The sequence below is a fragment of the Liolophura sinensis genome, chromosome 3 (genome assembly GCF_032854445.1).
Source record: "Liolophura sinensis isolate JHLJ2023 chromosome 3, CUHK_Ljap_v2, whole genome shotgun sequence".
Lineage (NCBI taxonomy): Eukaryota > Metazoa > Mollusca > Polyplacophora > Chitonida > Chitonidae > Liolophura > Liolophura sinensis.
The window spans coordinates 14,793,809-14,807,749 of record NC_088297.1 but is presented as its reverse complement, the minus strand read 5'-3'; the positions used below and the strand labels follow the sequence as shown (position 1 = coordinate 14,807,749).

The 13,941-nt window shown below is 40.2% G+C and overlaps 2 protein-coding genes across 2 annotated transcripts in view; both read left to right on the top strand.

Annotated features, from left to right (window-relative positions):
• LOC135464144 (coiled-coil domain-containing protein 73-like) overlaps window positions 1-6,285 on the top strand; it is a 49,357-nt gene extending 43,072 nt beyond the window's left edge. Inside the window, exons 8-11 of the mRNA XM_064741640.1 lie at window positions 529-588; window positions 2,715-2,930; window positions 4,268-4,409; window positions 6,215-6,285. Coding sequence (XP_064597710.1) covers window positions 529-588; window positions 2,715-2,930; window positions 4,268-4,399 — 408 coding nt within the window. The 3' untranslated portion in view covers window positions 4,400-4,409; window positions 6,215-6,285. The remainder of the gene's footprint in view (window positions 1-528; window positions 589-2,714; window positions 2,931-4,267; window positions 4,410-6,214) is intronic.
• On the top strand, window positions 5,771-13,423 carry LOC135463398 (mucin-2-like). The gene is made up of 6 exons (XM_064740657.1): window positions 5,771-5,908; window positions 6,215-7,664; window positions 8,531-8,680; window positions 9,949-10,041; window positions 10,676-10,749; window positions 12,524-13,423. Exons 1-6 carry the CDS (start codon window positions 5,771-5,773, stop codon window positions 12,674-12,676), a joined length of 2,058 nt encoding a protein of 685 aa, XP_064596727.1. The 3' UTR covers window positions 12,677-13,423.
• Window positions 13,424-13,941: the final 518 nt, after the last annotated feature.

The following is a 13,941-nucleotide window of genomic DNA, read 5'->3' as shown; positions in this document are numbered from 1 at the left end:
ACAAGTCAAGGCCAAATAGGTGTGAATATTCAACAAACAAGGTCAAATTCTTGAAGAAAACGGGCGTGTAGGTTAAAAGACCTGCAGGTGAGAGAGGTTAAGGGCAAGACTGGAGTGGATAAAGTAAAACAAGTGAAAAATCAAAAGCGTTTTCTGAATAGTGGTGTGATGTAACCATGGAAGGTGTCATTTTGGTGGATATTGTTGATTCCATACCATTTTGAATTTGGCCTCACCCGCAAGGGATAGGATTTCAAATCCTTGTCCTGTCATGCAGAGGATTTACAAATTGTTCTTTGAACTTTATTGCTTGCAGTCTTGGAACAAATAATGGTTCAGCTGTTGGACAGATGCCTGAACATCGTTGGGTGTCCCTTATATTTTATTGTTTTTCTGAGATTAAAGCCCATGCAAATAATTTAATCAGCTGAAGTAAATTTTCCAAGATATCACAGTATTTAGATTTCATGCAAGAATATATAGAAGATTTTCTCTTATCTGGACATGTGTTACTCATTTTTTTTCCAGAAAACAGAGGAAGTGGATGTGAAAACAAAAGAGCTGGTGACCCTAGACTTGCACCATCAGGTTAGTTTAGATGACCCTTGATTTTTGTACCGATCTTTCAGGGCTTTTATTTTCTCTTTAGTAGATGGCAGCTGTGGATAGTACCTGACAGAGAATTAAATAAAGTGCTAATAGCAGCTTCAGTCAGAGTAGACAGTTACTTGTCCTTGCTTCATGTTTTGTGAAAGTACCAGGCTGCAGGTAACTGTTAGATGCCTTTTAATGATTGAACCCCTGGGGGGCTGTTTCTCAAAGCGCTTGTAACATTACGTTGGGCGCAAATAGGTAGTATGCCTTCAGTATGGGACGTCATATCCCTTCTGAGAAACAGCTCCCTGATCTTTACATACTTCAACATTTCTCCCCAAAATTTTACCACAACTGCTAATGAAGTAAAATAAAGTTATAGAGGCTATACTCAGTGATGTTGATAGGTTTGCATTTTAGTGAATCCTCGGGACCCAGAGGTGGCTAAATGAGCGGGTCACATCGGAATTGAGTGGGTCCTGAATAAAATTTGGAGTTAAACTTTTGCTTGATTTAATTATTTTAATAATTATTTGGCTTTTGGATGACTGAAACCATGGACATGAGATCTCCTCTGCACCTAATGGATGCCCAATAAGGGCAATATCTAGAAAAACATTATGCTTCTTTCCACAGAACTGTGAAGCATTATATGAGTGGCAGAATATATGTTTTGATTGTTCCATATCCTTTGCAATTCATTCTTCATACTGGTACTGGTACTAATTTTTTTTTAAATAATATAAGGATTTATAACTGGATATAAAATATAGAAACTGGTCCACTATCAACCATTATACCATTTATTCATTTCAAAATATTTCTAAAAAGCAATCTTTTATTCATAAGATAAAAGTTTATGAACAATACACAACATGTAAATCAAATAGGTCTACTTTGTGGGTTTATCACATTCAGCAGTGTTCAACAACAACATGTTGTGTACATGGATTTGTTAAGGTTTACAAAGAATTTATGCACAGGTTGTTGAATATTTTCCAATGTACTATACTTTGTCTTGGTTTTTTTTGGAGTTGGTTTCATGAAGCTTACTTAGTGTTAAGTTGCCGTTAGCTAAGTTTTTTTTATATCTCTACAACACACGCTGCCACGGTAGTTAGAGAATTACTTTGCTAAGTGAGCTTTATGAAACAGGCCTCAGACATCGTTTCACTTAGCACAACTCGTACCTTGCCAGTTACATCTAAAATCAGTGGAAATTTCCAACAATGTAAGAGTCAAACAGGAAGTATCGTTGACGGAAAAAGACTTACAAGTTTAGTAAGACGACAACTTTCAGTAAGAGTGACAAAAAATAAAACATCCATGTATCTAGATAGAACCCTGTCAATCCGTGGATTATACATATTTTTACATTAAGGTTCAGTTTGTTTATTTCTGTGATTTGGAATTGTTGTTCACAATATGCAGCCTTATCATGCTTACCATATGGGGGAAGATTGGCAGTAGTCAGTAGTGAATGTACTGTGTCCTTTCCGATTTGTTTGCATCAAACACGTAGGACATGTACCTATCATCATCACTGTATGTTAGAGATTTTGGTCCAAAAATTCGAATTAGCAAATCTAATAAAATTTGGACTATTTTGTAATAGCCCAAATATGAACGTTTCACCAAATACCAACTTTCTCTATGCTCATCTTACTGTTCCAGAGTGCTAATAAAGTTCTTTTGATTGTGTAACTTTATTCATTTTTGTGTGTTGACTTTCATTTTTTAATGTTTCTGTCAACATGAAGGTACCTCCTAGTATTTGCAAAGTACATGTACAGTGTACCTAATCTTGGACCAAAAGTGGTAGCTGGAAATTTAAATTTTTTGAAGAAAAAAGATTCTTCTCCCTAATATAAATGGTCGAAATGCATTGCTAATACATGAATTCCTTTGGAGAGCATTTGTTTCTGCCAATATGACCAACAAATGGAACTTTCCTCTGCAAATGAACATCTGTAGTCAGTACTTTGCCAATAGTCAGTGGTTTATCCCAAAGTCCAGTATGCTCTGCTGAAATACAGGTATCTTTATGTGTATAAAAGAAACTATCCTTGGTTGTGTTGTTAAAACTCCAACCAATCGAGGTCCATCAATCATTTTAACAGAAGACTCTGCAGGAATTGAAAGAGGCTCACAAGGTCGTCTCCAACCTGATGGAAAGGGCACAAAAACAACACACGGACAGTGTGAATATGATGAAGAGAGTAGAGGATGCAGAGGCCACAGTGGAGGAGATGGAGGCAGAGCGAGAAAAGTGTCACCAGAAAATGGAGGCAGACAGCGTGGCTTTCGAAGAGGCCTCCTCGCTGAAGGATGCACAGGCAATGTTTTTTTTACAGAGCTTTCGTTGTGCCTTTAAGGACAAAGGAATATTTGATTGAATTGGAATAATCAGATGGTATCAATTGAGATCATTTTTTTTTATTATTTGTATTAAATTTATTTATAGTTGTTCGTGTTTGAAATCCTTGCTAAACCATTAAAAGAAATTTTTGTCTGTTGCTCCTTGCTTATTTTCTTTCCCCAGTATCAAATAATGTAATAATTTGTTGAAATAACCAATGTCAAATTTGAAACCTGGAACCCACAAACCTGAATGGTTGAGACACTATCAGCTGCAGTGGTTTAACAGTTCACTTCATGATGCTTACATGTATAAGATCAATTTATAGAGGTCAATTTAACTGGCGGGGCCTCCGTGGCTCAGTCGGTTAGCGCGCTAGCGCAGCGTAATGACCCAGGAGCCTCTCACCAATGCGGTCGCTGTGAGTTCAAGTCCAGCTCATGCTGGCTTCCTCTCCGGCCGTAAGTGGGAAGGTCTGCCAGCAACCTGCGGATGGTCGTGGGTTTCCCCCGGGCTATGCCCGGTTTCCACCCACCATAATGCTAGCCGCCGTCGTATAAGTGAAATATTCTTGAGTACAGCGTAAAACACCAATCAAAAAAAAAAAAAAAAAAAAATCAATCAATTTAACTGGCAATTTTTATTACCCTAATTCCTCAACGTTTTCGTATGAAAGAGCAATTTTCAGTGCAACTTACGCCCTTTTCAAGTTGAATTTGGATTGACCAGCTTCAGGGCTTCACAAAAAGTATAATTTTATCAGTCCAACACAAAAATAATTCCTTCAGAATATGCTTGAATTGCACTCATGCAAAAAGATTGAAGAATTACAGTAGTCCCCTTTCCGGTAAGGGAGAGGACAACAGCTTTACGTCTATATGCATGTTGTTTTTCAGTTGTCACAATTTAGTTTTCTGATATTTTTTTTCAATGCTTCATTCAGTTGAATTGAAGTTTGTTATGTACATGTCTCTTTTACATTGCTTCCACAATACATTCATGGTGCTTGCTGGGTACGTTTTCCCCACATTTCCATGCACTGCAGAATGCTTGCTAAGTGCATTTTTTCCAATCTTTGTCCAGTTTGTCAAATAAATGTACCTGGCCAAGGATGGTGTCTAATTTACTCAGACTAATTTACTGAAACTAAAACCACCATCATAACAAATGAAAAGTTCCTGAGTACCGTGTACCTGCTTATTAGCAAATACATGTGAATGAGTCACGATATCAAAATCTTGTCTATGAACATTTGAATGATGTTATATTCTCATTAAAAAAATATTGAGGTGCTCTGTGTCATTTGACATACAGGTACACGAACTTAAGTCTTGTCTGACTGAAATGGAGAAGCACTTGCGTGAAGTGAAGGAGGATTACAGCACACTGGAGCAACTCAACTCTGCCTGGGCGCAAAAAAACCTAGAGTTGACTGGACCAATTTAATCAGCTACAGGTATGTTATTGAGGGGGTGGGGGGATTTGTATGTATGTAAGTATGTTTGTGGTTTAACATCGTACTTAACAATTTTTCAGTCATTTGATGACCCAGGAATTGTTAAGGGAGCGTACATATATTGTGTCTTCATGTGGCGAGTCCATGGCGCCAAAGTGCTGCTTCCACCATTGAAATATCATGTCGAAGACACCATACATGACACTACCTTGGGGATTTTGTAGATTTACTAGTGTGCAGTGCCTAGTTGTGTGGGCATTTAGCTCATTATGTGTGAATTCATTAGGTCTAGAATAGTATTTGAAAAAGTGAACTCAGCCAGGCGACATGGTGACTCAGCCAAGTAACATGGTGGCTCAAGTGTCATGGTGACTCAGCAAGGTGTTGTGGTGACTCAGCCAGGTGACAAGGTGACTTAGCCAGGTGACATGGTGACTCAGCCAAGTAACACAGTAGCTCAAGTGTCATGGTTGACTCAACAAGGTGTTGGGGTGACTCAGCCAGGTGACAAGGTGACTTAGCCAGGTAAAATGGTGACTCAGCCAAGTAACACGGTGGCTCAAGTGTCATGGTGACTCAGCAAGGTGTTGTGGTGACTCAGCCAGGTGACAAGGTGACTTAGCCAGGTAAAATGGTGACTCAGCCAAGTAACACGGTGGCTCAAGTGTCATGGTGACTCAGCAAGGTGTTGTGGTGACTCAGCCAGGTGACAAGGTGACTTAGCCAGGTAAAATGGTGACTCAGCCAAGTAACACAGTAAGCTCAAGTGTCATGGTGACTCAACAAGGTGTTGTGGTGACTCAGCCAGGTGACAAGGCGGCTTAGCCAGGTAAAATGGTGACTCAGCCAAGTAACACGGTGGCTCAAGGTGTCATGGTGACTCAGCAAGGTGTTGTGGTGACTCCGCCAGGTGACAAGGTGACTTAGCCAGGTAAAATGGTGACTCAGCCAAGTAACATGGTGGCTCAAGTGTCATGGTGACTCAGCAAGGTGTTGTGGTGACTCAGCCAGGTGACAAGGTGACTTAGCCAGGTAAAATGGTGACTCAGCCAAGTAAACACAGTAGCTCAAGTGTCATGGTGACTCAACAAGGTGTTGTGGTGACTCAGCCAGGTGACAAGGTGACTTAGCCAGGTAAAATGGTGACGCAGCCAAGTAACACGGTGGCTCAAGTGTCATGGTGACTCAGCAAGGTACATGATCACTCAGCCAGGTGTCATGGTGACTCATCCAGGTAACATGGTGGCTCAGCCAGGGGTTGTGGAGACTCAGCCAGGTGTCATTGTGACATAAACGTGTAACATGGTGACTCAGCCAGGTATCATGGTGACCCAGCCAAGTAACACGGTGGCTCAAGTGTCATGGTGACTCAGTCAGGTATCATGGTGACCCAGCTAGGTAACATGGTGACTCAGACAGATGTCATGGTGACTCGGCCAGGTAACATGGCGACTCAGCCAGGTAAAATGGTGACTCAGCTAGGTAAAATCGTGGCTCAAGTATCATGGTAACTCAGCCAGGTAATCTGGTGTCTCAGCCAGGTAATCTGGTGTCTCAGCCAGGTAACATGGTGTCTCATCCAGATGTCATGGTGACCGAACCAGGTGTCATGGTGACTCTGCCAGGTGTATTGGTGACTCAGCAATGTAGCTGGCGCATGATATTTAAGGATTGGAAAATGTAGATGGAATTGAAATATTCTTTGAAAATATTGTTTGAAAATATTATTTGAAAATATTATTATATATTTTTATTCAATAAACTTAAATACTTAAATTGTTACTATTATCTTTTTAAACTTCCAGAAAGTTGTAAATGTGGAAAAGATAGATGGCCAGAGTCAGGTGGAATTTGCAGATAAACTCCACTCTGTCTCAACAGACATTTTTCAAACACGAGACTCAGAAACACAAACACCATCAACTGTGACCTCTGTGACCCCTACCCAGACTGCATCAGTGAGACCTCAGTGTCAACAACACAAACTGATGACATCACTGCTTCTTGTGGCAGTACCCAAGATCACCTCTACTGTCAATTTGGAATTTCAATATCCAAGATTAGTGGAGCTCAATCAAAGGGAGATAATGCAGAAGGAAACCTGTGCAGCAACCAGTCTCCTGAAGTTTCTCACACTTTCAGGCAAGGCACCAAAGGAAGCGATGGCATATAACTGTAATGAGACACCTGATATTGGGCAAACTCCAAACCAGGTCATTGAGAAAGGAGATTGTACAAAAGACAACCTCTGCTGCAGTCAGACTTGGCAACCTGCCAGCCAGTCGAGCATTGCTGGTAATTCTACCTGTAATTTGGTTCCAACACTGGTCTCGGGTAATAACAGTCAGTGTGCATTACAGGATACAAAGGCCCTTAACCTGGAATCATTCAGCATAGAGAAATCTTTGTGTGTTGATCCTTTGACCCCTGTGTCTCCAAGTTTAGTGACGAACAAAGTTTGTGGTAAAGTTGCCACAAGTCTAGAGAAGCCTGGCTCTAGATGTGCAAACACTGTTTTGACACCAGTTGGGAACCAGTACCACCACAGCAAGGAAGATCATACCTGTACAACACCTGAAACGAGTTTACAGGGAAAGGTAATTAAGCAGTGCACAGTGCTGTCCAAAGATGATACCAGTGCTAGTGTTAAGATTATGCCAGCTGTACAGCCATCAGGGGATTCGGTGACAACGGTAGCCCTGGAAAGGAAGGACCTGTCAACTCCTATGATAGCCTTTTGTACAACACAGGTACAAACTGCTAGGTGCTCTGGACTAACCAAACCAGCAACAGTAGTCTCAAAGAGTGTTACAAGTTTAGAAGTTCCCCCTGTGGCAAGCCATGGGACTAATAACAGAGGGTGCGGTCAGTATGTTACAGACACCAGACAAGGATTGGTGGAACCACTGAGTCCCGTCAGAGCTTCTCTGCGAGTGCCTCAATTTAGCTCCAAAGGAGTGCAGCACTCATGTCCTTTGAGGAACCCCAAAAAAATCAGCGCACCTCAGATTGGCAGCTTAGAAACAAACCAAAATCCATTGCTGAGGACTCCACCAGCTGTGTTCACCATGGGTTCCCTCCCTTCCTCTGTAGCCTCAGCCAGGAGTTGTCAACTTGGGAGTGCACTGTCCAATCAGAGTAATCCCCCCTTGACCGTTAACAGTGTGGACAAGTCAGTAATTTGTGCAGACAACCCAGAAAAAGTCACTGTGTCATCATCATTACCCAGGAACTCTCCACGAAAAGAAGATAGAGGTACATGTATGTATTAAATGTCTAAATTAATTAGCATAAATTGTGATCATTTCTGAAATATTTTTACAAAATGTATGAGATATGCTTCGCTGGCTCAAAAGGTTAAAGCGCTTCTTACCCACCACTTTCAGGCTTTTGACAAGTGAGTGAGTGAATGAGTACCTGGGATTTAATGGCTTTTGACCGGTGAGTGAGTGAGTGAGTGAGTGCTTGGGATTTAACAGCTTTTGACAAGTGATTGAGTGAGTGAGTGCTTCGGATTGAACGGCTTTTGACAAGTGAGTGAGTGAGAGTGCTTCGGATTTAACGGCTTTTGTCAAGTGAGGCTGCATGTCAAAATGCAGCTGTAGCTGTTTGAGTTATGGCTTTATTTATGTATTCGATTGGTGTTATATGCCGTACTCTTTCACTTATATGACGTCGGCCAGTGTTATGGTGAAAGGAAACTGGGCAGAGCCTAGGGAGAAACCCATGACCATCCCCAGGTTGCTGACAGACTTTTCCCATATATGGCTGGATAGGAAGACAGCTTGAGCTGGACTCACAGCGATCGCATTGGTGGGAGGCTCCTGGGTCAAAAGGTTCTGAATTTCTTCACGCAAAAAACCCATAAACCCATATTATTTCTTCTAAATTCCATACTTGACTTATGGTTTTGAGAATAATAAATGACAAATATAATAACTGAGAATTAAATTTCAGTTATCATTGCATGTGAGGAAAGCTTTTCCTTGAAAACTAGAATTAAAGTGATTGTTTTTTTACTTCTTGAAAATAAAGCAGACTGCTTCAGAAAGAGTGTCTTAAACTAATGAGTTTTGCGAGAGAATTGCATCACAAGACCTACCCCTGTTTGTCATCCACAGATGACCCTGCTAACGAGACAAAGTTGAGTCCTTATTCTCAGTTCTCAATCCAACTAAAACCTGGTTACCAGGATTCTCATCACCTGAGCCAGATCCAGAATTTTGATGTACCATCCACACCCTGCCTGAATTCTCTCCCTTTAGGTGAAGGTAATTTATCCTTTACATACTGTAATTCTTCAACTTTTTCACATGTTGTTCATTCAAGGATATTCTGAAGGCATGGTTCTCTGTCAACTTTATATTATGTTATTTTTTAATGTTTTGTGAAGCCCTAAAATTGGTCAGTCCAACCGATGTAGTTTTGTCTCGAAAATCGATTTACCATTGTGCATAAATTGCACTGAAAGATTCTCTTTCATATGCTTAAAGGTTGAGGAATTGCGGTACATGTATTTAATGGACACAAATATGTTTGCACCGAAAATATATCATGGAGAAAACACATATCACCAGGGATAACAAAGTAAACAAACCCCAGATTTGGAGAAGATGTTGGATAGGGTTGTTGCTAATAGTAATAGGCCATAGTTTTCCATTTCAGTTCCCATCACATTCTCAAAACAGGAAACTGCCCATTTGACTAATCTGGTGTGTGATTAAAAATTCGTGCAATGTCATTGTCCTAAAAAAAAGGACATTAGTGGATACATGAAAAGGAACTATTAAACGAAGATTATGTTTTATGAAGATTATGCCAAATGAAGAAAATTATGTCCCGGAATTTTTGTTGAAAAATTTCATTTTGAAGGTATTTTTATACCTGTTAATTACCCTTTATATTATGCATATTTTCCATCAACGGTCAGATTTTTTTAGAAGTTACGTCATTATTGATCGTACTCAGAACTCACTGAACACCCTTGAAGTGCCCTAAGCCCAGTGAACTGTGTCACTATAGTGTGGGGAAGGTGACACAGACACTGCATGGCTTCGGTCTGTTCCCCACATCCCCACATCCCCACACCACCTTCCCCATTCAGCCAAACTCGTTCGGTCTGTCCCCCCAAAAGAGCTCTTTTTAAACAGGGATCACCGTTGACGTCACCGCGGCAAGCTACTTAATTTCCAGATTGACTGCTTGGGCCTTAAGAAAACTGTACTTTAAAACCATTTTTACCCCACGAAGTGAAAGTTGAGAAATTTGTTATAGGTGATTGCACATGATAATTTGTACATTAAGAAATAAAAGCAAAGCCTTTCATGTATCCTTTAAGGCAGGGTGACCTGCGTACAAATTTTGCTTTTACATGGTGCTGTAGGTGTGATTTTGAAAACTGATTTTGATATATTATGACCCTAATTTCAATGATCCAATTCTTACCATGAAACACCACATTCCAGGCCGGTGCTCAAAGTTTCTTTATCTTCACAGCAATTTACCCTGAGGTGTTGTAACCCTTGTTTGTTTTCTACAGATGACCCACACATGTCAAAGCCGTCAGTACTAAGTGTAGAAAACTTGTCCAGTATTAAAAGCACACCAGTCACTCCAAAAGGTGTTCTGAAAGGTATGTTTAAAGAATTGCAGTTAGCTCAGCCACCCATTGAGGCAGAATTCATGTTTTTTTTTTCTTGTTCAGATCTATATCTATTCAGTTTTTGGCAGTGTGGAACTTTAAACCGAAAATCTTGTTTTTTATTTTGTCCGATTTTGAGGTTTTAAAGCCTTCCAATTATCTAAAGCTGAAAAATTCCTGGGATAGCGGTTGTTAATATTTTCCACAGATTAGATGATTTCCAAATTTTGATATTATTTTTATACCCTCCTCCGATATTGGGAAAAGTTGATTCTGTGAATAAAACAACAAATTAAGTTGGTCTGGCCTAATTCCAATAAAATTAATATACTTTATAAACAACTGCATGCTTCCAGGGTACTCATTCTAGTTTATCTGTTCCTGTGAATAGTTTCGCTACAGTCTCCGTGCATGTGTGTGCCTTTCCTATCATACGTGGGAAGGTCTGCCAGTGCAGATGGTCCTGGGGGTCCTCACAAGCTCTGCGTGGTTTCATCCCACGATAATGCCTGCCACTGTCGTATAAGTGGAATATTCTTGAGTATGGTGTAAAACTCGAGTCATATAAATAAATAAATTACATGTCACTGTGTGCTGCTGATATTGAATGATGTAATGATTGTAGATGGGCTCAGCTCTGACAAGAAGACCACCAAATCTGTACACTTTGCTGGTTTCAAAACTCGCAGCCCTCCCAAGGTATTTCCACCTTGTTTTTTTTTTTATTGTGATAAGAAATTATGATTGTCTGCCTTTCTGTTTTGTGTTCTGGATCTAACATTAAATTTGAGTAAATTTTACGAACTTAAACCTAAACAACTGAAGTTGAAAGGCATCCATTGCTTTGGCCACTGTGGAAGGGTCGCCAGTTTGCTTTGGCAACACAGAAATTATATTCGCCAAAATTAATGCGGCCATCAGCTAGCTGAGGTCTAGCAACTAAGTACATAATCTGTGTCTTATAATGAATTCGGGCTGTTTCTTTTTTTTTAATGTTTACCTCCCCCCCCCCCCCCCCCCCCCCACACACACACACCGACGCACAGGGCACTTCGAAGGAACCGCAGCATCTGAGTAGGGCTGGATTACGCCCTGACATTGTCTGTTTAAATAATATTTTGTTCAAAATTTTTCTCTCTGTGAAAAAAAGAAACTGTGCTATGTGTTCAATATCAACATATACTGTAAATGCCTTTTTAGTTGCGGGCATCAACTTTCGCGGATTTCGTTTGAAGACACATTCGCAAGAATCAACTTTCGCGGATTTTAGCAGAATTTTTGGACAACTGAAAAAACGGAAATTAAACTTCAGTACGGAAACGTCAAGTAAATAAAACAACTCAAGCATTCAAGTAACAATGTTATCGTTTAAACTTGTTTGTACCTGTAAGATGTGACAACAATTCTATTCAATACAGTATCTTGATCAAACAAAGGATGTTAATACTCCTAAGCTTCTGAAGACTGTTAGTCTTTTATAAGACGAAGCCCTTACCTGCTGTGTTCGCAAATATTCGTGTCACTCACTGTAGGAGACGACGAAGGATTAAATGTGATATAAATAAATCCACTGTTTAATTCTCGTGCATAAGCAGTGTGAGTGAAACTTTGAGTGAACTGTGACAGAATTTCTCAGAAATCATCCAGAAAAGTTAGTTTTAAGTGCGGAAACCCTCGAGCGATGTATCGGGCGCTTCGGAAAGGTGACCTCTAACCGCAGTAATAATTCAACAACGTCACATTGTGCCGATACTTAGACGGAGCGAAGACTCCTTAAAAGAAAGCAAGATTAACTGACGATCAATTAACCAGGATTTGTGAAAGCCGGAATACATTTTAATTAGGTATTTCTAATTAACGTGTTTGAAAAAGTATTAGAACTGTAGTGCTTGTTAACTAATTTATAACTGTAACGCATACTACTTCAATAAATTACTTACATGGGTTTTATATTCGATGGCACTTGTTTTCACGCAAATGTGTTTGCCGCGAAATCCGCGAATGTTAGTACCAGGTGAATAAAAAAGCATTTACAGTACTTGTATGTAGTCTCAGAGCATTTTTGCAATAAATTACAGGTTTTGTCATTATCAAAGGAAATAAGAAACAAAAAAGAAAAAACCTGGATCCATTGAAAGTTAATATGAAGCACAACACACAGCGTTTTTAGCTGTTTGCAAATCTGACTAGATTAACCTGGCTTTGTCACGTACCTTTGGCAGCATTCTCAGAAGTTCAGACATTTAGGAGTGGAATGGGGGATATTTCAGAGTGTTTGAATAATTAATGTTTGAAGAATTAACGGTATTTGTCATGAGGTAGAGAGGTTCCAGAGCCCGATTTTTTGTTAACTGTTGATGTTCCATATGTGTTCTGCATATTGTGTAGATGAGAAGAATAACATCATGTATATTTTGGAGAACTGATTTGAAAGACATATGACCGTGTTGTTTGACCTTGTTGGTGCTTTCAGCGACGCATTCCAACGGACGGAGATACGCCACTTTTCTCTGACACAGAAGAAGAAGAAGGCATGGAATTGGGTAGTCAGATGTCTTCCATACAGGCAATACTGAGCCCAGAGAGTCCCAGACCAGGTCGCAAGAGGAAACACCCTCAAACATAGAGAGGAAACCTTAACAAAACTGAAGAGGACATGAAAATGGGGAGTCAGATGAGCTCTATACAGGCAGTACTCAGCCTAGAAAGTCTCAGACCAGGCCGCAAGAGGAAACATCCTCAAACATAGAGAGGGAACCTTAACAAAACTGAAGAGGACATGAAGCTGGGAGTCAGATGAGCTCTTTTACAGGCATTACTCAACCTAGAGAGTCCCAGACAAGGTCGCCAGTGGAAACATCCTCAAACATAGAGAGGGAACCTTAACAAACCTGAAGAGGACATGAAGCTGGGAGTCGGATGAGCTCTTTTACAGGCATTACTCAGCCTAGACAGTCCCAGACAAGGTCGCAAGAGGAAACATCCTCAAACATGGAGAGGGAACCTTAACAAAACTGAAGAGAACATGAAGCTGGGAGCCAGATGAGCTCTTTTACAGGCAATACTCAACCTAGACAGTCCCAGACAAGGTCGAAAGAGGAAACACCCTCAAACATAGAGAGAATACCTTAACAAAAACTGTTGAGGACATGGAGCTGGGGAGTCAGATGTCCTCCATCGCAAAGGAAGCATCCGCAGCATAGATAGAGAGGAAGCATCGACAAAACTGAAGCGGACATGGGACTAGAGAGTCAAATGTCCCTCAAGCAGGCAATACTGATCTGCCTGGTATCCTTCCACCGTAATGCTGGCCGCCGTCGTAAAAGTAAAATATTTTTGTGTATGGCGTAAAACACCAAGCAAATAAATAAATAAATAAATAATGACTTTAAAACTTTTAACTATGACAGTATTTACCAAAGTTGTGTAAGTACAAGACAATAGCACCACAAATTGACAGCAATTTCTGTAGAAGAATCTGTTTTTGAAAGGTCAGAGCCTGGTTGAACAAGGACATCCCAGACTTGAGATGATTGTAACTACATGTACCATTGTAAAATGGTAAAGGCATCTGTTGACATGGTGTCAATTTAACCTACCAATCTACTATTTTGTTTGAGGGAACTGGTCCTGGCCTGGTCAAGGAGTGGACAAAACAAGTTAGTGGCTCTTTGAGGTGTAACAAGGCACTGTATGTAGTGAGTCTGTTTACCAAGGTAAAGAAGTATTCTGTGTGGTGTTAATATACTCTTTAGTGTTTACTTCATAAAGAAGTTCAGGGAGTTTGGTTAGGAATCTGCTTGTGTTAATGAAAACAAGCTCAACAAGTTTTGGATTTTGAGCATCTGAGATTACCATTTAGTCTTTGTAACGGCTTGGTAGAATGGTTCA